Source organism: Nyctibius grandis, chromosome 18 (assembly GCF_013368605.1).
Source record: "Nyctibius grandis isolate bNycGra1 chromosome 18, bNycGra1.pri, whole genome shotgun sequence".
Lineage (NCBI taxonomy): Eukaryota > Metazoa > Chordata > Aves > Nyctibiiformes > Nyctibiidae > Nyctibius > Nyctibius grandis.
Window position 1 is genome coordinate 545,400 of NC_090675.1, and position 25,204 is coordinate 570,603.

General features: G+C 43.7%; 2 protein-coding genes across 2 annotated transcripts in view; one reads left to right on the forward strand and one right to left on the reverse strand.

Moving 5' to 3' along the window:
* Positions 1–4,762, reverse strand: part of EFCAB5 (EF-hand calcium binding domain 5) — a 39,063-nt gene extending 34,301 nt beyond the window's left edge. Inside the window, 1 exon segment of the mRNA XM_068415952.1 lies at positions 4,582–4,762. The gene's annotated coding sequence lies outside the window, so the exon portion shown is untranslated.
* Positions 4,618–25,204, forward strand: part of SSH2 (slingshot protein phosphatase 2) — a 102,948-nt gene continuing 82,361 nt past the window's right edge. Inside the window, exon 1 of the mRNA XM_068415881.1 lies at positions 4,618–4,695. Within this exon, the coding sequence (XP_068271982.1) occupies positions 4,633–4,695 (63 nt within the window). The 5' untranslated portion in view covers positions 4,618–4,632. The remainder of the gene's footprint in view (positions 4,696–25,204) is intronic.

Genomic DNA, 25,204 nt, shown 5'->3' on the forward strand with positions numbered 1-25,204 from the left:
ATCTGATACAGTTACCATCAGAGTCACATTTGTTCTCTAGTTTAGGAACGCTGGAGTTTTAATTGTGGACTCAAAAATGTCATTCTCTGTCATCTTCATCAAGTCACTTGCTATTTATTACAGCACCCACAACGCCAAGGTAAATGATAATTAATTTGTAAAACTCTAGAACTGGAAATATCTCTAAGTGACGCGCACCCATAGTCCCAACATAAACCCAGCACAACATTTATGCTGCCCTTAAAAAAAAGGTTTAGTTTTGTTCTTAAGACCTGCCATAGAAGTTAGAAAGCGTGCATGCTGTGTACAGGTTCTTTACAAGGAGGAATTTGCTCAGAAATTACAATAAAAATTGTACTTCAGTGGACAGTAAAATCCTCAATTTTTATTTTATTTCTATACTTGCTTTTCTGGAAAGGAGGACACTATAAAAATTCCTGGTGTTTGTACCTGGCAACATTTATTTTCCTCTATGTACTCCTGTACATATTTCAGAACAAATTGTATGGTTGCTACTTCTCCAGATACCTTTGGCCATCTGTGCTAAGTGTCTCTCTGAAATAATGTTTCTTCTGCACACTTTCAAATCCCACTGGAATGCCAAACTTGCCAGTGTAGTAATACGCCATGGACACTGCATTACTGACGTGATTTTAGAATTCATTATTTGCTTACAGAGAGGAAACATAGCACAAAAACCCCCACAAAAACACATAAGTCAACTTTCATGTGAGAAATAGGCTGCAATAAATTACTGTTTCTTAGCTTTTTATTTGAAAAAACATGTATCAGAAGGGAATATGCTGATTGCAATGTATTTCCAAGATGTGTTGAAATATAGCATCAATTATGTCAATAAAATGAAGCAGAAAATTAGTGCACAGGAATAATTTAAAATTAAGCTTTAAACTGGATTGTGCTCTTTTTCCCTCAAAGCAGTTTGCACATGATTAACTCCTGTTATCTCTTCTCCCAGGTGGGCTTGATTTTTCCCCTTTGCAATTCAGAATTCTGTTGCTACTATGATTAACTCACGAAACTTTTTCTTTTTTTGGTATGAAATATAAACTAAAAAAATACTCTCCCTTTTCTTAAAGTGATTTTCTTAACCCCCAAATAAAAGCACACAAATAGAAATTGGAAGGAGGGATAAAAAGGGCTCTATTTTTATTTTTCTGGAAGTGGAATCCTGTGGGTTAAGCAAACCTTTAATCGCGTCCTATTTAACTTGGCTGTTATCCCTTAATGTTTTTGCTAAGCAAAGTGTATCCTTTTATTATGCCATCAAACACTTGCACTGTTGACAAAATAATGGGCTGAATATGTCATCACAGATGTTTTGCTGGAATTGCCTCTTCTATCTTTTTTTGTTTTTCTGTGTAAGATACATTTTGGGAGCACTCTGTTGCCTTTTGCAGCTGATGCCAAGATTATGCAATAAAAGCCCTGACATGTAGTAATAATAAGTTGTGTTAGCCAGAGAAATGTTTGCAGCATATTAAAGAAGGAAAATAGTCAGTTTTGGAAATGCACACAAAACCAGCTCATGTACAGCTTTACATCCTTTACAAGAGATATTGGGCCAAAGCTGCAGGTGCTGACCACAGAGCTTTCAGTGCGGGGAAGAATAAGGCCACAGGCTTCCAGTCTCCTTTTTGTACCAACCATGATGCTGTGACCACAGGCTGCCCTCTAATTGCACTTTTCAATCAGAATACGTCTGCCTTATAGCTTCCTCCTCCAAATTCTGCTGCTGAAAAACATTGCACATGCAAATTATACCTTTCTAATGGCTGGGATAACCATTGCAATCTGTGATTATTGTAGTTAATAACTGATATGTTGGACCTTTTGCTAACTGTAGATAGCAGCTCCACTGTTTATTTGTGGTAAATGTTTTTTAAAAGTGTTTGCTCTTCAAATACCAGGAAGAGTTACTGGAAATATGAAAATTACACAAAAGCCTCTTTTGGAAGCTTGTTTAAATAATCATTCCTTGATAGTAATCCCTGCATGGCTGTTGCTCAAAATCCAGAATGAAACACCAGTCACAGGTGAGGAAACTGCTAGAACACTCTGGGAACTTGCAGCCTTCCACCTACCCTCTGCATCAACGCAGACGTATCCGATCAGAAGTACATGCCTTGAAACAGCCCTATTATTTGCAGGAATCAATCTGTGTGAAACCAAACACTAACCTGGACATTATGCTTTAGAGAAAGGTGAATAGCAGTACGATTCCTGTCATATGCCAGAGAAGAAAAGCCTTGCCCATCCTCAAATGTGACTCCTGCCTCCATGGCAAAAACTTTACAGCAGTATGGCCTCGTATCTGGCTACCACCTCAACACGGTGGTTGATAACCACAAAGAACCTCTCTCTCTGATAAACTTCATGAGGCTTTGTATAACCGATACATAGCCAAGCACTTGAGTCCATGCTTCTTATGTTCCCAAAACCTTCTCCAAGGGACTACTAAGTGAGGCAGGATCATTTTTACCTGAAAGAAATAAATGCTTTGCCAGGAGACAAAGCACTTTTTCAGTTTCACAGAAAAAAAAGACAGAAAAATGTTGTTAGGAGAACAAACACCATATTTGAATAAAATATAACAAAACCATCTGCAATGAATACAGCAGCATACCTAAATAATCTTTAAAATTATTGAAACAAAAAGGTTCCCATGTGCTCCATTATATTGTTGATCCATGAAATTTTTAGTTAGCGTTTTACTTCTTTCCTGAACTGGGTACAAACTAAATAAAAAGGTGACTAATATGGTCTGAAAAATATACTTTATGAAGTTTAGTTATATAGCTGGAACAAGTAGCAACTACTGATAGGAAAGAAGTTCTGTTGAAACTACAGACAGAGCTTTTTGCGGTAGCCACACCTAACAAACAGCCTTTCTGGTCTACCTACACCATTTGAAAGTGTGAAAAAACCTGGTACGTGCAACTCACAAGCACCGAGCAGTCCTTTTTCTCCCAAAGCTTGCAGATTGCTTTATCTATGATGGCAAAAGGATGTCTGCATTTGGAATAGTCTTTGCTAATCTATATCTACTGTACAGATACACCAAAACCACATCTGCATTGCAGATTTGCCCACAGAAAAGATAAGGCATTTAATAAATAAATGGGAGGGAAAGACCGAACAAGAGGATGCTCAGAAAAATATGCTGGCTTATTGGGAAGCTGTGGAATATTCAGACTTGGGGATACTAATTTAAAAGGGGTCTGGAAGGCATTTTCTTGACCTCTATGCCATAAATCAGAGTGCGCTGCTAGCACACTTTCCATAAATATTGTGTTTCCAAATAACAACAAGATGGCTGTAAAAGGCAGGACAATGCCTCTTTCTTTACCTATGGGTTTTGCTTATTCTCCCCATATGCTCGGATCCCACTGGGGGCTCTTTTGGACTCTTTCATGTTCAAGACCCCAGCTTAATATGCAGTGCACCCTGCAAGCTCGGCTTTAGCCCAGTTCAGGGCGCCTCTCCTTCATCCTCTCTTGTCCACCAGGAGGCAAAATGCCTCCTTAGCCAGCCTGGCTTCTTCATTGCAGCTACCAGAGCTGCCCTGCTAATTATTTTGGCTGCGGGGCACTGGGGAATAACGTAAAGAGCTACCACGGGGCTTCTCAGGTGCTTAGATTTACAGCGGCAAAAGAGTCTCAAACAGTCCTGTCAGTCCGAGGAGCAGAGAGAAATATGGACCAAGTGCTTAAAAGGAATCAATGTGTTAATACACACTCTTGACAAAGAAGAGTTTGCTCTGTTTAAATTAGACTGGCTTCCGTTTATCATATATAGTGCTGTCATTAGATGCCCAAGACAATTCTCGAACCCAATTACCTCCTTGCCAACATTACCAGGAATCCAGTAGCACGAGGCTGAAACAGCAAGACGAATGAGGTTTAATAGTATTTGGCCCTTCGCCTCAGAACCTAAACTGTCATGCCGTATCGCATTCTGCGGGTGTTTGAACGTTTAAAATGTCATGTATACCTATTAGACTAGTTTTTTGGTGTTCAGGCTTGTGCATTGATGTATGAATAGGTGTTATATGCTGCTTTTATTACAGAAAGAGTTACTATTTCTGCCTAAAGCTATAGTATGGGAACATTAAGGCCAACTTTCACCGAGTACGGTGCCATACACACTATTACAGTCCCAGTAGGATGGGATTCCAAAAAACCCATCACTTTTACATACCAGAGCACCGTGCCAGCATGTGTGTGCTGGGCGGCCGCAGCCAAGCTGGCACACATTAATAAAACGCACCTCTGGGGCTGAGAGGCCGGAGCGCGAGTGCCGGGGCCCGCCTGACAGGCCGGGCCCGGGGGCCGCGGGCGCTGCCGGCCCGGCTCGCCGCCACTAACCCGCCGCCGCGGCCCGGGGGCGGTGCCGCGCTGACAGGTGGCGCATGCGCCCTGCCGCCTCATTGTGCCCGGCCGGCCCAGCCCCAGCGCGCCTCAGTCGGCGAGAGGCCGCTGGCGCGCGTAGAGCTGCTGCCCGCCGCGGCCGGCGCCGCGCCACCTCCGCTCCCCTCCCCGCCCTCCCGCCGCCGGTACTCGCCATGGAGTAAAGGCCCCCGCCGGCCGGACGGGAGGCCCCCGCCGCACCTCGATGGCTCTGGTCACGGTGCAGCGCTCGCCTACCCCCAGCGCCACCTCCAGCCCCTGCGCCTCGGTGAGTCCGCCCGTCCGCCCGCCCGCCGGGCGCTGAGGGGAGCGGCGCGGCGGTGGGTGGCCGTTAGGGTCCGGCGCGCGGCGGTGCGCATGCGCGCGCCAGCCCGGCTCGCGCTCCTTCCCGCCGGTCGCCGGGCCCTGACAGCTCCGTGTGGGCAGCGGCGGGCGGGCCGGGGGCGGTGAGGCGGGAGGCCGTCCGCTTCACCGCCCCCGGCCCGCCCGCCGCTGCCCTCGGCCCCTGGAAGCGGGGTCAGACCCCCCTGCGAGGGCCCTGGCGTCGCGCTTGGGTCGCTGTGGCCTGGTGACAAGCGAGGGGAGAGGCGGAGGTCGCGGGTGCCCCTCAGCAGGCCCGGGCTGGGCGGGGGGAGCCGGTGCGGCTCCGCGCTCCCCGCCCTCGGGGCTCTCGGGCACCGCAGCTCCCGCAGGGTCCTGGTCAGAGCCCGCCCCGAGCCTCAGCCCCTGTGTAAAGGTGTTGCTGCTCCATCTGCAGCGCGGAACTGTCTAAATAAAGCAGCCTGGTTTAATGTTGTTTTTATTGTATGTGGTGGGAGAGAGGCGGGAAGTGTGCGTGGAAGCAAACTGACATTGTTCGGGCTGTGGCCGTTTTAAGATGATTTAATCTGACAGTACCCTCTGGGTATCTCCAGTACGTGGCCCTTCCTGTGCGAAGAGCTAAGATTTTTCTTTTTTCCTTTCCTTTTTTTTGCAATGTTGCGTATAATCATCAAGAGGCTGTGTCAAGCCCAGGACAGATACAGAAAGGCCAGATTTCAAATCTCTGGGTGAGATGTGCAGAAGGAGCAGATGTTCTCCTCGCTGCCCTCAATCAGGAAGTGAGGCAGGCGGCTGCGAGGGCTTCTTGCTTTCCGTGCTCTTTAAACTTGGGATGGGCTGTTGTTTTAGTAGTTCTGTATTGTAAAATCTTGCATGTTAACCCCCTAAGCTGCTACCTACTGATTATGTGGCGTGTTTCTAATATAACTAAGGATGAGAATGAAAATAGTGAGCTTGCTTTCACTTTCTGTATGCTTAGTTCTCACTTAGCTTTTTTTCCTTAAAAAATCTCATGCCTTATCACACTGGTGTTATGTCTGTTTTGCAAATGTTTGAGGGGGAGAAGAGTTGAAATCCCAGTTGCTTCTGTCATGGGAGGGGGGCTGAAAAAGCCAACTACTCTGACAATACTTCATGTTGTGTTAGGTAACCTCTTCTGAAACTAGATCAGCTACTTGACAGGTCCTGCCTGCCCCGGCAGCATTTTAGCTGTCAGAACACTTTCTTTTTTTTTTCCCCCTCTTTCATTCCCATGTCTCTCCTAAGGTATGTTTATTTAGCAATACAGATTAATTTCACTTATATTTCTCTGCTATAAATATTAATGTGCTGCATTACTTCAGAGGTTGCTTCTCCCTTTTGACTTCTTTACCCTTTCTACTATTCCTTTCCTTATACATTTCTTGCATTTAAGACATCTTGTTGTGAGAATAGGTAGGTATCTCTTGGCATCTTCTTTGCCCATTTGGATGCATAACCCTTTCCTTTTGTTAAATATTTCATATAAATGAACAATTAGCTGTGTTCGGTAAGGCTTTCCCATCTGGAACAGCCAGGCTGTTTCCCAATCAATTAAATGAAATTGAAACTCTACTGATTTTTTTGAACACCACTTAATTTTTAAATATATAAACAACTCCCTCCAGCGCCTGATAAATCCAGCGAATGCAGCTTTCGGTATATTTATCTGTATTCTCTTTCTTCAGTCTCATAGTACGGAGATGTATTCTGGACCAGTGGTCTTTGCAAATCCTTGGTGCCCTATACAAAAACAAGTGTGTGGCTGTTTTCCTGGCCTGGCATCGGTTCTCATAATTACTTCTACTTTCTCAGACTTCTCTTGTAGTCTAAAGTGGAAATGATATTAATCATATTCTGCCCTTAACTGCTATTGTTTGAGTACTTCTGCATTTCCTGTAATAACTTCCTGACCACACTTTAGGGTTTTGACTGCCCTTTTAGCCTCTTGTTAGATAGCTGATCCTTCTGTCAAGAATTGTGTTGAGCTTGTATGTGTTTCTCCTCTGCCACAAAGTTGTTGTTTATTAATCAAAACTTTTGATATCATTTCAGATGATGATCCTTCCTAGGCTGCTAAGGGCTTGTGAACAGGGCAGTCATCTTCTTAGTCCTTAGGAAGGCTTGGGTCCTGCAAGCCTGCCACGCTTGCCATTCTTATGGATCCTTGTTGACTTGAGCAGGAGGACTTTCAGTTTTAAGTGTTTCAACCAATCTGTTGTAAACTGATGGTAGCTTCCTTCTATACAGACTGACAATCTATCTCCAAGTTACCTCTTTAAGAGAAAGCTCATATTGCTAAATAATTTTTATGAGTAACGGAAGGGTCTAACTTGCTGCATGAAACCTTGCTGTTTCTGGACAAAGATTGTCTGGTAACTGCTGGAACTTTGCTGTTCCAGCTTGTGGGCAAGGAGGAAGCATGTCGGTGTGCAAGCATATGGCTATGTCTAATTCTGTTTCCAGGTCACTAAGAATTTTGAGGACAGAAATGGATTCTCTTTTAAATTGCTTAATGTCTCTTTGCTTTAGAGATAAACTGCTCAGACAAGAAGAGAGGGTGAAATTGATGTCCTCAAACTGAATTTTTACATTAAGTATGCCCTATAAACAGTTATAATTGGCTCTTATGGGTTCAGGGGAATAGCTGATCTGAATCACTCTGAAATTGGATGGCTTTTATTTATAGGTTTTTATCTTGTTCTCATTGCCATAGAGCATCTCATGAGCGTTCATTTCAGGGCAGTTCATGCAAAGTGTAGATTAATACATTTACAGTCCTCTGGTCGCTTGATGACTTGTAAAATTCCCTTAATTGTCTGTCCAGACTTCTGCTATCTGTTTGTTTTGGCCTTTGCTCATGCAGCCACTTTTGAGAAATAAGACTGCAATCTTCACTGCTGTACAGCAGGACAGTTGTCTTCTGATGTGCCGTGTTAGCAGAAAATGGGAGAAGGCAGGACTGTACTACAGTAAAATGTAAAGATACCATGAGCCAGAGAGGGGCTACTTGGTGCTGATCAAGGCCTCTGTTTAGCGTGTAATACAAACTTAAGATTTCCTTTCTTTTTTTTTTTTTTTCCCCTCCCTGCCTCCTGAGTGTGTTTGGGGGGAGTTAAGGGGGTAGGTGTTCTCCCTCCCATCCCTCAAAGGTTGTGTTGGGAGGAAGAGGACTTGAGTCAAAGTGAGGGGAGGGCCCTGGAAGGATGCATCTGCATTATTGCAGGTGGGCAGAGTAGTCCCATCATGAACAAAAGCAGTGAAATAAAAACACCCTGTTCACAAGTGCTACTCAGACGCGCACTCAGAACCGCACTGGGGCGATTCGAAAAACCTCGCCTGTTGCTTTTTCTCTCTCTGTACCCCAGATTCTTTGACCTTACTTCCCAATATCCAGGCCGTATTTCCTGTCTTGCAGGACAGGATCTTGTCTAGTGATAGGGCTTTCCCATCCTTCCCTTTTAGCATCTTCATTTTAGTAGAAAAAAATGAAAACTTATTTTCTTTGGGTTCTTTCTTGACATCTGTAAGATAGCGTACAGAAAGAAATCTGAATTAATTTAACTTGCTATATCCTTTTTTTTTTTTTTTTAATTTAAACCCCCAAAGCAAAAGTTGCTCACTGAATCTCTCTATCGCTCACTCCGTAGCAAAGTGTGGGCCCAGCAGCCACATTGTCAGGTCTAGGGACAAGCTGCAAGAAAGAATTCTAGCTATAGCAGAGAAGAGCTAGTAAAAGGTGCCTGCCTCAAAATCCTTGGTGAGCCTTGTTATCTAAGGCACTGGAAGTTGTTGGGTAACGTCAGGCACCAGGCTAGCATCGAATCTATGTCACCACGATGGGAGCAGTGGAAAACTGCTCTAATACTCTTTGTAGCTTTCTAAAAGGCTTTTGGTAATTATCTGTATTGGGAAATAATCTACTGAAACTTGCCCTTTTAAATTATTTTTATGTACAGTTCTACAAAAAAAAAAAATCTTTAACTTCTTGTAAATGCTGTTTTTGCTTTGTCTATTACAACTGTCCTGAGGAGTAAAGAAGCTGGGCAGGCAATCTGGCCCTGACTGCTCCTGCAGTTCACTTGTCTTCCCTACCCTCAGGGAGACAATATACTTTTATTGAAAGGGAGCGACTGACCCAGAAAGAGAGGATATGCTGCATATATTGTTCTAAAATGCACAGTTTAAAAAAAAGTCTAAAGCAAATGAAAACCTAAGCCATTTGACTTCCCCTCCTTAATCCCAGGAGAACAGCTTGAGCAGGAAGGAGAGTCCTGCAGATGTGTTGAGGAGTCTCTGTCATGTTTTGCTTGAGAGCTCCTTGCTGGTGGAGCATACAGGAAATATTTTCTCACTTATTTATGGGGAAGCTAAATATAACATTTCTCTTCCCCTGGTCATGCAATTGCTATTAAACAATGTGGTAATTGTGAGTTCACTTTATCATTGATAAGTCCAGTCGATCTCACATAAATGTCTTTTTCTTTTTTCCTTTTTTTTTTTTTAATTAGTTAAGATCTTGATAGCTGCTGCTTGTATGGGGTTGTGTAGAGTTGATTTTTGGAGGGGACTACAATGTAGCTAGGAGAACAGAAGCTCCTTACAAGATATTTGGTAGACTTAACAGATGATAGCATCTTTAAATATTATTTGCTGGTTTTCCTCAAGTGATGTTTTTCAGGTATGGCCATAGCTCATTCTGAAAAATTAAGTTTTCAGAGGCAGTGGACCAGAAGAATGTGCTGATTCCTGCTTTAGGCAAACTTCTCGTAGTGCCTTACGGATACCTCAATTTCCTGTGTTGCCAACTGTCACTATTTGGGAGATAAAACCATATTAGTGAGGTGACTTGTAACTTCCTCCCCATCTTTCGAACTTCTGTTGAAAGCCCTGGAAGGAAAATGGGAGGCGCCTACCTCATGTTGGGTGTGATGCTGTATTGTTAAAAGATGAAGGTTTCTATCCAGCTGCACAAGACCAGGCGCTTGGGTTGCAGAGAATCTTTGTGTGTGTAAATGCACTCATATGTGGTGAGACTCTCCTCCTTAAGCAGCTTGATGGTTAAGCTGAAGCCTCGTGGTGACAAAAGACCGATCCTTCTCTTGAAGGTTTGTTACTTACACTCATAGCAGGCTCTTCTAGAGATCTGCATGAAACGGAAGGTCCTTTTTTAGGTTGAGAACCGTATTTGGAGCTGAGAAGGAGGAGGCTGATAGTTGAATTGGAACCTCCCTGAGGATCATACAGGAACATTCTGAGAACTTGGAGAGTACAAGAAAGAGTCTTTCTCTTTTTTCTTTTTTTTTCAAGGGATCTAACTGTTCTTTTGTAGGATATCTCAATGATAGATTGATTTTTTTTTTTTTAATTTCTTCCTGAAACAGCCAACCTTTTATTCATTGAAACAAACATTGGAACAGTTACATTGAAACAAACTGAGTAAAATATATACTGAATTTGTCACATCTTGAGCTCCAGCGGTACATAAATTCTTGTGTTTTGAAAAGGAGGTTGTAATTTGGAAATGCAACTAGCCTGTGATGCTGTAATGAGTCATTGTCTGACCAATATTGAATCTTGCTGTTTAAGCAATGAAAGGAGGTTGAAAAGGGCAGGGTACTGTAATATCTACAGTTATTCTGAGAGTCAATGACATTTACTTAAGTGGAGAATGCTATTTTGAGTGGAGACTGCCATTCAAAAAGCAGTCTGCTGGAAGTATTTTAGTGTAAGAGGGCTGCCTTCATGCAGGGGTAATGCCTGAGGATTTCCAGTTACTTGAAAAAAATCCTGGAAGATCTATAGCTGCAACTATTCTGTCTTGGGAAATGGCGGGGGGGGGGGGGGGGGGGGGGGGAAGAAAATAGCCTTTGGGCAGCTTAGCTCAGTGTAGCTGCTTCCTGATCACAGCCTGCAGCTCAAGGTTTCATTCTTCAGTCACAACAAACCACATCCTCCCAGTACCACAGTGGACCTTCACTCTGCTGGGGCGAGAAGGCTGTTTGGCAGACTGGCTTTTGGGAACATCTGTACGCTGGAAGCTCTTGCTGTCCTTGCAAGAATGTACCGGGCAGGAAGATGTCAAAAAATGCTTTTGTACTTTTAGAGTTCAACTGACGAGAAGCTTTTACTGTCTTCATATCTGACTCTTGCTGATGCCATTAGCAAGATGTACTGAGCTGCTGGTCTTCTGTGACTGGTACTTCCTTCATATAAACTGGCCTTGCAATGTGAGGGCACCAGGCTTGTCAACTGCCTGCATAAGTCTTAGAGCTGTTTAGTTCACCCTGCAAATTTAAGAGTCTCATCTCTGTTCCATTGATTTGCCTGAGCATCCTTTTAATTTGTATATTAGGTAGTGACAGTGAAGGTCATCTCTTTTGTATAAAGGTTGGGGGGATCTTGGAAGCAAGAGAAAGAAACGGGTGATGTCTATTGGAAGGAGTCAGTGACTTCAACAAGGCAGACAGGATTTCTTACTTTTTGGCTGGCAGCTGTTCCTCCAGAGCGCTCTGTTTAAAGTGATAAAAAATTATGATGGTTAAAAACCATTTTTTGCATTTCTGAGTTGGGCTGTATAAATTGATTAGATCACTGTCAACTATCTGCAAAATGTATTATTGCAACAGTATAATATTGCAGTGTGTGTGTTCCTGTGTTTTAATTAGCATTTGGGCAGGTTTCTGCGTCTGCAGCTTTCAATGTGTCAATAGCTTTTTGCCCAAATAGAATTGCTCTGAATATGCATCTTATCAGCGTTGCTCACTGCAGGCTGATGTCCTCTCAGAAGGCATAAAACGTTGCTGTAAGATGAGTCACGCAGTTAAACAGCTTGTTGCTTCCATGGTGAGACGCACCCTTACTGTGTATGCCAGCAATCGCGAAACTCCTGGCAAATACCCTCTGACGTGAACTTCTGACGGCCCTGGTGAGTGAAACACCTGTGGCACTTGCTGAAATGCGTTTTGCTTGTGGCTGCTCGCTGCTTGTGGGTATACTAGTCCTCCTTCTCCCGAGGAACTCCTCAACTGAGGCTTCGTGGAGATAATGAAATTACTGCATCAGTGTGGGCTGTTTCAAGGTGAAATTAGTGGGGAACCTAATGCGAAAGTGTCATTTTCTTGTATTTAAGTAATCAAAGACATTAGAACATGTCATCTGACCTATTTTGAAAGAACTCTTCTATCACAGATTGTACTGTCTTTGTACTAAGCTCGTACCAGAGCTCAGGAGGTGGCCTGGATGCTTGAGCTTTCCACTGCTCTGCAAGTAGAGCAGCACAGGAGATCTCTGGGAAGTAAATTCCAGAGATGTCATCTCAGGAGTTGTGCAGGTCTGGGACTCGTGACGCCAGGCTCCTTGTTGCACAGCTTACCCCCTGCCCACACCCCAGTGAGATGTGCCACAAACAAATCTGAGGCAAGATAAAGCAGGATCTGAAAGGCAGAAGACCATGACCTGACTCCTGTGTACTGTGGGTCCATTGAGTCACATATTTTCTCTACTTGGTGGGCTTCAATACACTTGCTGTAGCAGCTGGTGTATGATATTCTCTCCTTAGGAGATAATCTGCAGGACAATCTGTGGGCTGCTTCTGTTAGTTTGCCTGTAGCTGGCTTTGCTGTATGAGTGGGGATGCCCCAGAGGGAATCTGGAGCAGGTTCCAAATGCAAGAGCTTGTTCTCCCTCTTGGAACAGATGAGAAGCGATAGGAAGTAGTTGGGGAAGAATGGCACTGTAAGGGGTTTGTTGAGGGATACAGTGTCTATTTGTCAGGTCTCAAGGCCTCCTTAGCAAAAAGGCAAAAGCTGCTGAGCTGGGCACATTTGTCATCAACTTTTGACTGGATTAAATATATGGGAAGTGGATTTTCATGTGGAAAGCTGGTCCTGTCACAGGAGACTGTGGTTGTCCTATTACTCTCGCTGGCTGCTACCATGTCCCTTCTGTTTTGATGTACAGAATTATCACATTTAAAATTGCAGCAAGAACTTTTAAGACTTGTTCAGCTGGCTTGGTTTAGCTTCAACAGCTAACATCTGAGAAATGTGTATATTGGGATTCTTAAGGAAAAAAAAAAACAAAACAAAACACTTTAAGCTTTTCATCTCTATACCTTTTAGTGTGATGATGAGAGGGAGGGATAGGGCCTTGCATGTGTAAAATGCTTTGCTTTCCAAAGGAGAGCTTTGTTGGTAGTTAGGGGTAGTCTGAGTCTTCTGCATGATGCAGGACCAACCCTTTGACTTAATCCATCTGAAGTTGGAGTTCCCACGAATCTCTGGCGCTACTGAATGCTTAAGAGTCCCGAGTGCCATGTTCCAGGCCTTTGAAAACAAAAGCCCCTAACCTTCACTTGCATCTGGAAAACCTGTGGGCTGCTGCCCCTATGTCTGAAAAAAATTTGCAAGGTCTTGCTCAGCCAGGAAAGGGCCAGTCCTTAGGAAACTGTAATTAAAAAACCGGAACTTCTGTCTGCAAATATCAATGCTTAGGAGCAGAGAGTCAGCAGTTGTCTGTGAGATGGCCCGCTGCTTGGACGGTAGCAGGTATCCTTTTGAGTCCACTGTTTCTTTGCAGTAGTCCTGAGTTCTGGAGCATCTTCTGTAGGAAACAGGGTGTCACACTGCAAACTTAGCTCATAAGTAGCTGTGGGGCAAGCAGGAAAGTGACTCAGCTCTCTGACCTACAGACAGGAGCTAAACCTAGTTGCAAGAGGAAATGCTAGGTGACAAGATAAAGGTGTTTCTGGAATAAGGATTGATTCTTTTTTTGTTGTTCTGTGTTTTGTTGTCTTTTTGTTTTTGTTTTCCTTTCCACAGTCCTCCTCAACAGTTCAAAATAGTTTAAAGTCAAACAGCTCTGGGCATGTTCTTCAGATGATGCTGTAACCACTGTATTTAAATACAGTGCTTCAAAATGGGGTATGAAACAGTTAACTAGCTGCCATATTATATTCTCTTCCTGGGTGAAGTGTAAACCTTGAAATGACAGCCTTCTCCTTTGCATTTTAAAATTGCAGAATGGTTCACAAAGGCTTAACTCACTTTCTGAACAAGTGTTTTTCTTATGTAACATCTAGTGAGTTTCGTTTCTGGGAGTTTCCTCTGTTTTCTTTTCAGCTGAGTTGTGCTTATGTGGGGTAGCAAGCTTGTGACTTCAAAAAGTGAAGTGAAACAGGACACCTTAGGCTTTTTTGTTCTTTTTGGCATTTCTTCCTTCTTGGTAGTATTTCGGTTGTGCAGCAGTTGATAGAATGTGTAAGCCTGAATTTTAACACTTAAATGAATCTCCAGACAGCAGCTACCCCTATAGTGTGGGTCAACTCTTAATATTGCATAAACTTGTCAGCACAGTTGCACACGGAAATCAAATATTCGTATGTTCTCGCTTGCTTTTTGCCTGCCACTGCGTCCCTCAGCACTTCGCTGGGGGGCAGCTGGGGGTGACTGCCTCAGGGATGTGCTGAGAGTGAATTGTCCTTCTGGGCAGCTTCTGCTCTGCTCCTGAATCGTAAATAAAAGAGATTATCAGAACAAAACAGTATGAACATAGCATGTTTTCAGGTGCCTCCCCAAAAGCTGGGCATAGTTATATAAACTTTAAGGCAGGGGAGGCATTATCAGTTAACGTTTATAGTATGAGTGGAGTAGAGTTTGCATAGTCTCAGTGGGTGAAATGAGTATTTTTCACATATATGTTACAGATCCCTGATCTCAACTTGTGCTTCATGCTGCAAAGATAACAACTGTGCCACAGGTTTCTGCAACCCACACTTCTGGTTTTTGAAGTGGAATTTTTCTCTTTTACACATATACCAGAAACTGCTCTTGTCTGGAGGAAGCTCTGTTTAACTTAGATCTGTTCACGGTGACTGTAGATGGCTGAGACGGTTATTTTGGGACAGTTTCTGTCTGGTTCTCTTTTGAGTGAGAAAGTTCAAACTTGACTTTCCCTTGAGGAGAAGGGGAAAGTATTACATCTTGTTAGTATCTGGGGAGAAGATGGCATGAGCCAAAATAAATTTTTAAGCTTGAGTAATTGCTCACATCTTGATTCTAAACTTGATGTGCTTCATTTTAAAAAAATAATAAAAAAGAAACAAAAACAACAAACCCAAACCCAAACAAACACACCCCAAAAACCCCCAAAGAACCCCAAAATAAAACCCAAACCTAAACTACTTAGCTTGTTTAAAGTTTAAATTGCAAGTTTGGTTTTAGGACAGATGAGCACAGAATGCCTTGAGCCAAAGCGGGTACGTGCAAAGATAGCTGGAGGCGAGAAGCAATCTGTGTGCGTCAGATTTTCACTTGCTTGCTATGAAGTAGGACATCCTGGACACGCTTCAGTCTTTTTAAACTTCGCTTTGATGGTGAACATTTCTTTGCACGTGCTGTGGGAAATACTGAAGAACCCTGAAGCGGTTGAGAGATATCAACGGGGTATTAGTGAAGAATCTTTTCTGAGGGCAGAGAATGGGGAGCGATTTGCCAGCTCCTTCTGATAGCAGGCAGCTTTGCTAACGTGTAGCGTCACTGCTCTTGGCTTGGCTTCGGTGTCTCTGTGGTGGGGAGGCACGCTGTGTAAAACGTGAGAACTTCCTGCTGCGATAAGCAACCGACAGCTCTTCCGACAGGTGCAGTCCTGAAGATGTAACAGAAATGTTTGCTGTCATGGGCCTTCAGTATTGTCGATCTCAAACTGAGTAGCTCGCTCACAAAGGAGAAGTGGAACAGGCCTGAGCCTGGCCTGAACCAGTTCAGAAGGCAGAGCTTTGTTTTCTGTGTTGCACTGCTACGATAAGAGAATTAGGAGGGGAAGCGATGTTCAAGAATCTCTAATCCATGGTGGCTCTGACTGAAATGGAATGATCTTATTTTAAAGGGTGCTCTAAACCACTAAAGCTTTATAAATATTAATTTTGTTCTTTTGTTTCCTAATAAAAGGTTTTTATTCATGAAATCACTATTTATTTATTAACCTGACAAACTAATAGCAAGCTCTCTTCTCTCAGTGTATGCATGTGCCATATCACAATTCTGCTTGTCACCGTAATAAGAACTTCATTCATCTGCTTTAAAATGTCATTGATAACAACCTGGCAGTGGCCCAGCTTGGAGCAAGTTATCTACAAAAGGCTGCATTGTAAACCTTTCTGAGAGCACATGCTACATTAAGTCTAAAATTAAAAAAAAAAATAAAAAAGAGAAAAAAAAAAATAAATGTGCAGCCTGGTCCAGGCTGCGTACAACTGCCAAAGAACTTCAAACCTCTGGAAAAATGGAGCTCTGTATAGAGGAGTTTTGGCTGAAAATGGGATAGTTTGGAATTAAGGGTGCGTTCTGCTCACTTGAAAACCTTTGAGGTACACTGAATTTATAAGCCTCGTCTTAAGATGAGAGAGAATGTCTTACTGAACCACAAGCAGCTAAATAAGAACTTGTACATGTAAGGATCTTACTTCCTTTAGTCTCTTCTTTCTTCGACTGAATGCCTAGGATAAACACTACAGTCTGAAAAGAAGTCATAAGCCTCTGGGAGTTAGCTACTAGTAACACTGTGAGGTAGTTTGTCTTGGTTATAACAACCTTCCCCGACCCCAGCTGCAGTCTGTACACCGAACGTATTTAGCAGCCTGGGGGTTCCCACAGTGCAAGCAGGGTGTCTGCTCGCACTGAAGCTTGAGGCGACTTCACACACTAAGTTCAAGTGCCTGGTCCCGGGCTGCTCATTGCTCTGGCAATGCTGTGTATGGGGCTTCATGTTCACTTCATGGCAGTTTAGGGCTTCTTGCCTTTGACTCTCCTGTTCTTAAAACTATTACAAATGAAACTTGTAGCCTGGATGAGGGTGAACTGAGTTGTCCTTGAAACAGATTCAGAGCTTGTGAACTTCTTTGAGAGAAGCTCCCAGGGATCTTTAAAATGGGCCCTGCCCTGTGCTACACGTGAGGGCTGCGTGTTTTCATACTGCCCCTGGCTAAACTAGCTCATCTCACTGAACAACTTCACAGTTGAGCAGGACATGAAGCTTTAAGGCATCTTCATCCAAGGTCCTCTGGGAGCAGTGTGAGCATGCAGCAAGTTATTAGCGTTGCTCTCATCCTACACTCTAGAGACGTAAAATGTTCAGGCAGCGTGGTGAAGGGCTTGCTCAGAACTGAGGGCTGTGTAGTCTGTTTTCTTAACTGGAATGGGGACTGCAAGACTCTTAAAAAGAAAAAAGCTACAATTTCATGACGCTTCACTTCTGTGGTTTTTTTGTTTTGTCTCTTTCTTAAGTATAGTGTATGGACAGCGCCACGGGTTAGGGAACACTTCATCTTCAGAGCCTTTTCGTATGTAGCCTTCTACTGAAGTCAATGGGCGTGGAGGTAAGCAGTGCTGAGTACTTTCTGACAACATCACTACCACCCACTCTGTAGCCTGATGCACACAACACTCCTTGTATTTGAGCATTGTTTTTCTCCAAAAAACTCGCATGCAGTTGCACAATGAAGACACTGCTTATTTGTGTAATGCGAAAATCTGCTCCTACTTGTTGGTACAAAGTGCAAGCAGTGAGCATCGAAGTGCGGGGGGCTTCACACATACTGCATGAACGCTTGCCACTGAACTTCAGTGACATTATGTCAAAATAAAATGTGACTTCACGGTTGGTCTGTGAGGGAATGGGATTTGAGCACAGGCTTGAATGTTACTGCCTGAAGCGTTTGTGCTACTGATGCTCAACGCCTTTTGCCCTCCTATTGTTTGTTTGTTTGTTTTTACAGCTGATTAGTTTAGTCTCTCAATGGTTAATCATTTTTTGATGAACCAGTCAGAATCAGTGAGAGTTTCCCATTTCCTTGTCTTTCTATTAATTTCCTTTTCTGTTGAAACACAACTTTCTCTGTTGAAACAACTTAGTGGCTGCACTCTTCAGTTTCCATCTAGTGGCTTAAAGCGGAGGGAAGGGGAAGTGTCAGAAATGGCCTGATAATCTCACAGAGACATTGACAGCTGGGTCTGGTGACTAAACTGTTATGATGAAACACAAATTCATTAGTTGATGCTGCTGAAATCCGCTGACTTTTCTGTACTCCTAATAGAAGGCTTTAAAATACCCAGCTGCAGACTGATCCTCTCCAAGCATGTGACACTGACATCAGTCCTAGAAGTGAGGCATTGAACTGCCTCCAAAAATGAGCTCATTGGGTAATATTCAATGCACCGATTTAGCAAAATATTAGCTAATTCGATTACATGGTCACCTGTACATACTGTTTGAAAGATGGGAATTCATTCCAATTTTAGCTGCTGTCATTCCAGATATCAGTGTTATTATCCTAAGATCCTTCTGATGGGATGCTGTGCTCCCACTGTATGTTGGGAGGTGAGCGTGGCAGAGCCCATCTCTAATTCCCACTAATTTGCTCCAAGACTTGCCAGTTTTTCTTCTCCCTGCACCCCTCCCATAAAGTTACAGTAAGTAAGAGTTTAGGACTCTTATTAAGCAGACCCTCTAGTAAAACATGCTTCATTTTCTGATGGCTCTCTTGGCTTGTTTAAATGGCTGCATAAAAACACAGCTATGTCCCTTCCCAGGAGCCTGGGTAGTGGTTTATCTTGAGCCTGACCTTCCATCCAAAGCAGATGGACTAGTCATGACTGAAATAAAATTAAACCCTGGCAGAGCCATCCTGGAGGCTAGCTGCTGTGTGCATCCAGCTTCCTCCCTCCTGTAGCCTGAGGTCAGCAGTGACTGCATGCTTCCTTTTACACCCGCTCGCACAAAGAGCGTGCGTTCAGGCAGCACATCAGAGTGATGGTGACTCTGAATAAACACACTTGCCCGTTATTTTTGTAGACTTGAAGAAATTCTGTAGCTACTTGTAACTTGTATCTAGTATGTTCTGGATGCTAGTGTCCAGGCATCTCAACATATGCCTGATTATTTGTTTATTTGAAACATGGGTATAAGAGAAACAGTATGTTAGAAGAAGGGTTTGTGAATTTGTGCAGAAACGTTGTTGTCTCCCTCCCCCCGCCCAGTATTTTCTGCCTGTTATTGCACATTACAGGACTGTTTGTTTTGGATGCTGTTTCCTGCTGAATAGAAGTCTTTATTGAGCTGGCCATAATGTTGCTCTTTTCTTTTAAGAAATACTGCTGCTAAGTTAAGACAGAGGAAGATGCTGTATCTTACAGGGTTGTAGCAACATGGCCTGGATTGTGATCTGTAACGCAACTAAAGAATTACACTGTGAAAAACAGAATGGAAAAACTGATGATGATGTATACAGAAAGCTGAGGTGATGAGAAGCTCTTAAAAGCCCTGTGTACGGAGCAAGAAAAGAAGCTGGGTTTGAAGAGCAAGCAGCAGAAAATTAGATGGGAAGAACTCTGTTCCTGCAAGAGGAAATGATCCCTTAGAGCAGGCGAGGAGGCTGGCTGCTGTGAACTCTGCAAAGTTCAGTGGCGAGTGTGCGCTGATGTCCCGGGCGATGCTGTCTCCTCCTAGTTCTTGTTTACAAGAAGCTGGCATGTTTTCAGGATAAGCTTCTGAAACATCCTTGGTGGGGAAGAGGGTTGGGATGGCAAAATACTTGTTTGCATCTAGAAAGTTAACTAGAGCAAGTTGGCTTAATGGCTGCTGCCTGGTTTTGGTTAACTTCAGGAATTGAGCTGGTGAGAAGTGAGGTCTCGGGGCAGGACTGCGCAGTCCCTGTGGCGCCTCAGTACATGCGCTGTGCAGCAGCAGTTCAGTCGCATACTTCAGATGCTGCCTCTGCAAAATGATGAAATAAACTTCCGCTTTTCCCAGTAAAATGCCTGTGGTACACGCGTCACTTAGTTGTTTTAGTTCATCTGTATTTAACAATAGCAAGAGCTGTGCAGAATACATGTAGGGGATGGAAGTGGAGAACGGAGGCCCATCTATGCTCTGCTGTTGGAGGGCAGGAGGAGGTGGGGAGAGGGAAAGGAGGAAAACAGCTTCACCCATGCCTGTTTTGATACTGAAGAGCTCCTTCCAGCGATTTGAGGGGGTGGGGAGGGAACCAGATGCTCTTAGGAAGTTCATACCGTCGTTAATAACGTAATTCACAGATGGTGGTGAAGGCCTTGAAGAGGCTTTCATGCAGTACTTACGCTCTGTGACAGACATCATCACATAAGGGCTCGCAAATAGAGATGACTTAATCCCAAGGATGAGCCTGCAGTGATCTGTTTGATGGTGGCCCTGCAGATCATTGTAACCTTTTTAAACAGTTAAGAGCCTTCAGGATCCCAGAATGTTGAGCGCTACTCTAGGGTTGGACAAATTCCTAATTAAATTGTCAGGATAAAATGTTAGTATGGCTTTGAGACTTTTCCAATGAAAGCGGCTCTTACGAAATAAAAAACAAGTTCTTTTGTCCTGGTACAGAAATCAATACGGACAGTAGAAGTGTGAAAATCAGTTTGTACAACACCATCTTATTAAGAGGCAGTTCTGCTTTTATTTCCATTTATTTGGTTGGAGTTGGAAGCAGACCTCATATGTGTTTTCTTCTAAATAGCTGTCAGTACTTCTTGACAGCTAAGGAGGAGGATTGTAGCTTGCATGTCCTCTTGCTTTTTGAAAATGAAGTCACTCTTACTTCTAAGCTATATAGCAAATGAACAGTTTGCTGGCTTTCAAACATGCAGAAGCAGAAAGTTTTAGCTCAAGTCTATGCAATTAAATTCAAGGATTTGTATGTTTGTGAGAGGTTTATTGATAAGGTCTTCACTGAGTGCTGGTCAACTTTTTTATTGGCTGTAAGCTATGTAACTAAAAGTATATATTAGGGTCCTAAGCAATACTAGCTTATATGTGTAGCACTAGAAATCAAAACTTCCAGATACCATAAGAACTGACCTTTGCTTTGTTGTTTGCTGCTGTCTTTTCAAGTGTAGCTCCTCCCTTCCTAAGAGATGTTTCTGTAATGGTTTTTATTATTCTTAACTGCTTCAAGTTTAAATTGTGTTCAGTAAATTCACTTCTTGTGATGTTTGTCATGTGATGGTTCATGAGCCCTGAAGAATGTGCTCCTGTGACTTCAGCCATGTATTTGCCCGTACCGATGGAGGCTGTATCATGTGTTCTTGTTGGTCTTGCATTTTGAGCTAAGTAGTGAAGGGGGTGGAAAAAAAAAAAAAGGACTATTTCAGGGCTAAGCTACCAGAAATTCTCAGACTACTTAATTTGTGACCTTGGTCACTAGTTAAATACAATCCAGGATTTTCTATCTACCTCTTCCATATTTTTCACAGAAATGTTTTCTGCATTAGAAGCTGTTTTTTTTCTTACTATCCTCTTAAAAAACAGGGGGGAAAAACATGCTTTGGTAAAAGAAATATCTTGAAATCCTGGGGGAAGAGATTTTAAAATTTTTTTTAAACCTTGGTGAGGGATATGTGCTTTAACCAAGAAAGCTGGAAATTATCTGCTCTGTTCCACGTTTTTGCATTTATCAACTGTGGCATCTGTGAAGCAATATCTTTATTACTGCAGTAAAATGAACAAAGTTGAAATGACCACATCTGTGCCAAGAGTTTACTGTTTCTCCACAACAACCAAAGTTTTTGAGCACTAAAAGTGCCGTTAGTGAGGCTGTGTACAGCTCCCAGTCCCACTGCCAGGGTGTGATGTCTGTGTCCGTTCCACCTCTGCACCGTGGAAGCTGGACCCTGCCAGGGCTGAAGACTGATGAGGTCAGACTTCCTATTAGGTTTGTTTTAAGCAATGCTTTCAAGCATGTGGGCATCCTTCTCTTTAGCTTTAATTTCCTTCCTTGACACCACGTAATACTGTTTTTCAGAGAGAGAGATGTGTATATATATGTGGTGCTACTGCTGTCCAGTCCTCCTTGTTTCTGCCCCCCTCCCCTTTGCTACAGCAACTGCTCTTGGGTATAAATCAGTGTTCTTAACTCTTTGGATCAAGGCTTTACAGGAGAGATAACTAGCAGCTAAAGTTGTTCAGTGCCCTGAAGTGTCTGCGTGTGGATGCCCTGACAGTAAAGCTGTCCATCTTTAGTAGCTTTCATTTTTCAGCAGATGGGCTGTGCTCTAGAGTTCACATACTATTAGACTTTTTTTTGTACTTTTTATGTCTGCGTGGGCTAATGTATTTCTTCAGATTTGAATCCAACATCAAAGTAACATTGGTTTAATACAATGTTTTTTTAATCATCTTTTTTCCTCCAAGTTGGATGTTATTTTCAGCTCTGACTCTAGCATTTGTTGCTTCATAATTTGAGACTTTTTGCTTGCTCTTCACATTGTTTAAAAAAAAAAACCCAAAAACCTAAAACCAACCCACACACAAAACTCTGTTTTGCTTAGCTCATACAGTATTTGCACTTGGCTCAGAAGATGTGGATTTGTGAGCAGAGGGAATCCTCATTTGGCTGGTCACCCGAGCTTTCTTCAAGAGCATTAGAAGGATCTACAGCTTAAGTTCATCAGAGGCCTGACCTGCTCAAGTTTTAATGAGATTTATTATATGTGTACCTTTTGGATCCTACGGCTTTGATCTTCAGAACAATCTGTATAACCCTGTTAGTAAAAGGAAGACTGTTGACAGAAAACTGACTCTTTATACTGAATCTGCCTTGTGTGGAGATTATTGACTTTTGAAATTGAAATAATATCTCTTGTGCCATTGGCATTCGACTTATCTGTGTTGTTTGGCTAAGTGCTTGTATTCATGCTTCACTTCTTAGCTCCCCCAGTCCTCCCTCTCAGAAAACCACGTGGATCAAACCCTGATATCGCAGCTCAGATGTTACAGTTGATGGGTGATTGTGTGTGAATTTTATGGATACAGCTGCAATCCTAATACATGCAGGAGAGATTGGGGGGTGGGTCTTGGCCAAACACAAGTGTGTATTTTCCCTAAAATTGCCTTTGGCTTTCATAAAAGCTTGACAGCATTTAATAATTTGAGGTTGGTTAGCTTAAAAAACCTGAGAGTTCTTGACTTGCTCCAAAACAAGTTCTGTGAACTTTCAGCTTGTCAAATAACTGTGGGACTCCCAAGTCCTTGAAGGGGATCCCGAGGTACCGGAGGAGTATAGATGTGCTCTGGTTATCACTGAGTGAAGGCAGCGCTGGAGAGCACGGGAACACGAGCAGGGAAACTGGTGTCTGGATGAGAGTATCTGGGTCAGCCTCCTCCAGAGCTGCAGGACACGTGAGATGCTGCAGTAGTCTGGCCTAACTTTGTTCCGTTTGGTGACTTCTGTGGCTGTGTTTAATCTCCGTGAAGACACAGGCTGACAGGCCTACAGTGGAGGTGGCCAGTGAACATGGTGATTTGACTTGTTCCATCAAGATTTGGCAACCCTAATGACTAGGTGATCTTTGGAGCTGTGAAAAAGAATGTGACTTGACAATGATGGAATTGATTCGCTTTCCTCTGCTTGTGCTGGTGTTTGTACACGCAGCACTCAAGTCCGCTGAGACAAATGCATTGCTGGGTGTAACGCCTTTCCTTTTTTTTATGTGTACCTATTAATGGAAGCAGAGTGCATAATGTAATCTTAAAATAGCTGCTCCATGAATGCAGAAACATTCCACTTCTGACTAATCGGCCATTCAGAATGAGTGTTTAAATATGCACCAGAGACTGAGCGGCGGCTTTCCACGGCTGTGTGAATGGAGTCAGGAACGTGTTGCAGCTCAGAGCTGCGCAGGCATCTTGCTCCTTGTTTTGTCCTCTTACCCCACACCTGCTTATCTCGGTGTAACCGCCTCTGGCCTGGGAAGCAGGATACATATTCTGCTTGCTATCTCTTTGGCTAGGAAAGCACGCTGATGGGGTTGTTCATTCTCACTACCCCCAAGACTGAGGATCTTGGAAGGACTAGGCTGATAAACAGTCCTCAAAACCAGATTTCTCTTTCTCTTGGTTGTGAATGACCAGGAACACAAAGAGCTTATGGTCCGGGTCCTGGCTCTAGTGCATGGCTTGAAGAGCTTGGCAAGCACCAGGGAGCCCATGTGCAGTGGTTTTCCCTGACAGCCTGCTCCACAGCAATGTGTGCTGCTCCAGAGCCTCTGGCCCAGCTTCACAGTGAGAATAAGATGGACAGATAGGCAGGGGGGCTGCGGGGGCAGGATCTGTGTGGGGGGTTGAACCAGGCCTAAGCATTTGTCTGCTCGCTGCCTGCCCAGGGGGATGGTGCGGGGTTGCACAGGGCTCCCTCCCAGGGGACAAGTGCCATGGGGAGTGGGTACGGACTCACTGTCAGAAAGGGACACGCTTTCGTACAGCCACTTGTCCTCGCTTTCTCCATGCTATAGCAAGGAGCGGGCAAGACTTATTGGGGATTTCTCTGCGTCTTCACTGGGTGTGTTTTGTTTTTTCTACCGGGCAAATACACATCTTCGCTGGATTAGGCTGCTGATGGCTTGTGTGTAATGAGACAGTCCTCATGGTCTGCATGCGCTGTTCTGTATTTTGCCCTGGCCTCTCCTGGCAGGCTGAGTGCTGAGGCCCGGCTGCCCGCTTCTGGTGCTGCCTTCGCTCTCCTGCCCACGGGGATTCAGGTGCCTGGACCAGGTCAGCCCAGCAAAGTCTAAAGAAGTGATTTTCTTTTGCTGACCAGCGGTGCTTTTCCAATACCACATGGCCTCTGTGAATATAACTGCGTAGCCATCTCATGGAGAGCTGACCTCAAAGGCAAGTTCTCCTCCCAAAAAGGTGATTTTCACGTAAGGGCTTACACTGGTTTAAGGCTGCTTTGTCTTAGTACAGCATAAACCTGTTTCTAGTTATCTTAAGGCAGAAAGTGACTGGGGGATTTGGATCGGATTGGATGATTGATTCCTGCTGACCTAAACAATCCATAAGGAGTGCCTTTTGCCCTCACCGAGCTAATCTTGATTTCCTTGTCTGGCCTAGGCTGGGTTGTCTCTTGCAGCAGGACAAAGTTCTGGGAAGTGCCATACTCTGAGCATTGGCTTCTGCAGCTCTGCTCTTCAGGTGGTTATTTATGCAAGGCACCAGCCAAAGGGAAGGGAGAGTTTTAACTGGATTAACCTCAAGAAGAGAGTGTGGGGATTTAGGGATTAAGGAACCAAAGGCAGCCAGCAATCACTGACTCAGCTGTAAGAGAGCCAGTCTCTATGGACTGGAAATACAGTCCTTCCTTACCTGCACAGTGTTGTTACCTTTGAGGTGTTAGAGAAGACGGTCTGAGGGATGCAGGGTATGTGTAGAGTGTTTTCTCTTAAGACTTGTGTATTGATGGGAAACTCTTCATAATTGTCACTCCTTTAAGAAAAAGCTATTGAAGCACTGAGTGCTCAGATGAGATCTTAAACCCGGCACTCAGAAGGTGTGTTGGTGGCTTGCTCCGATATAATGAGAACATCTGGTTTTGATAGACTGCAGCTCTTCTAACTTCATGCGCTCCCCTTTTA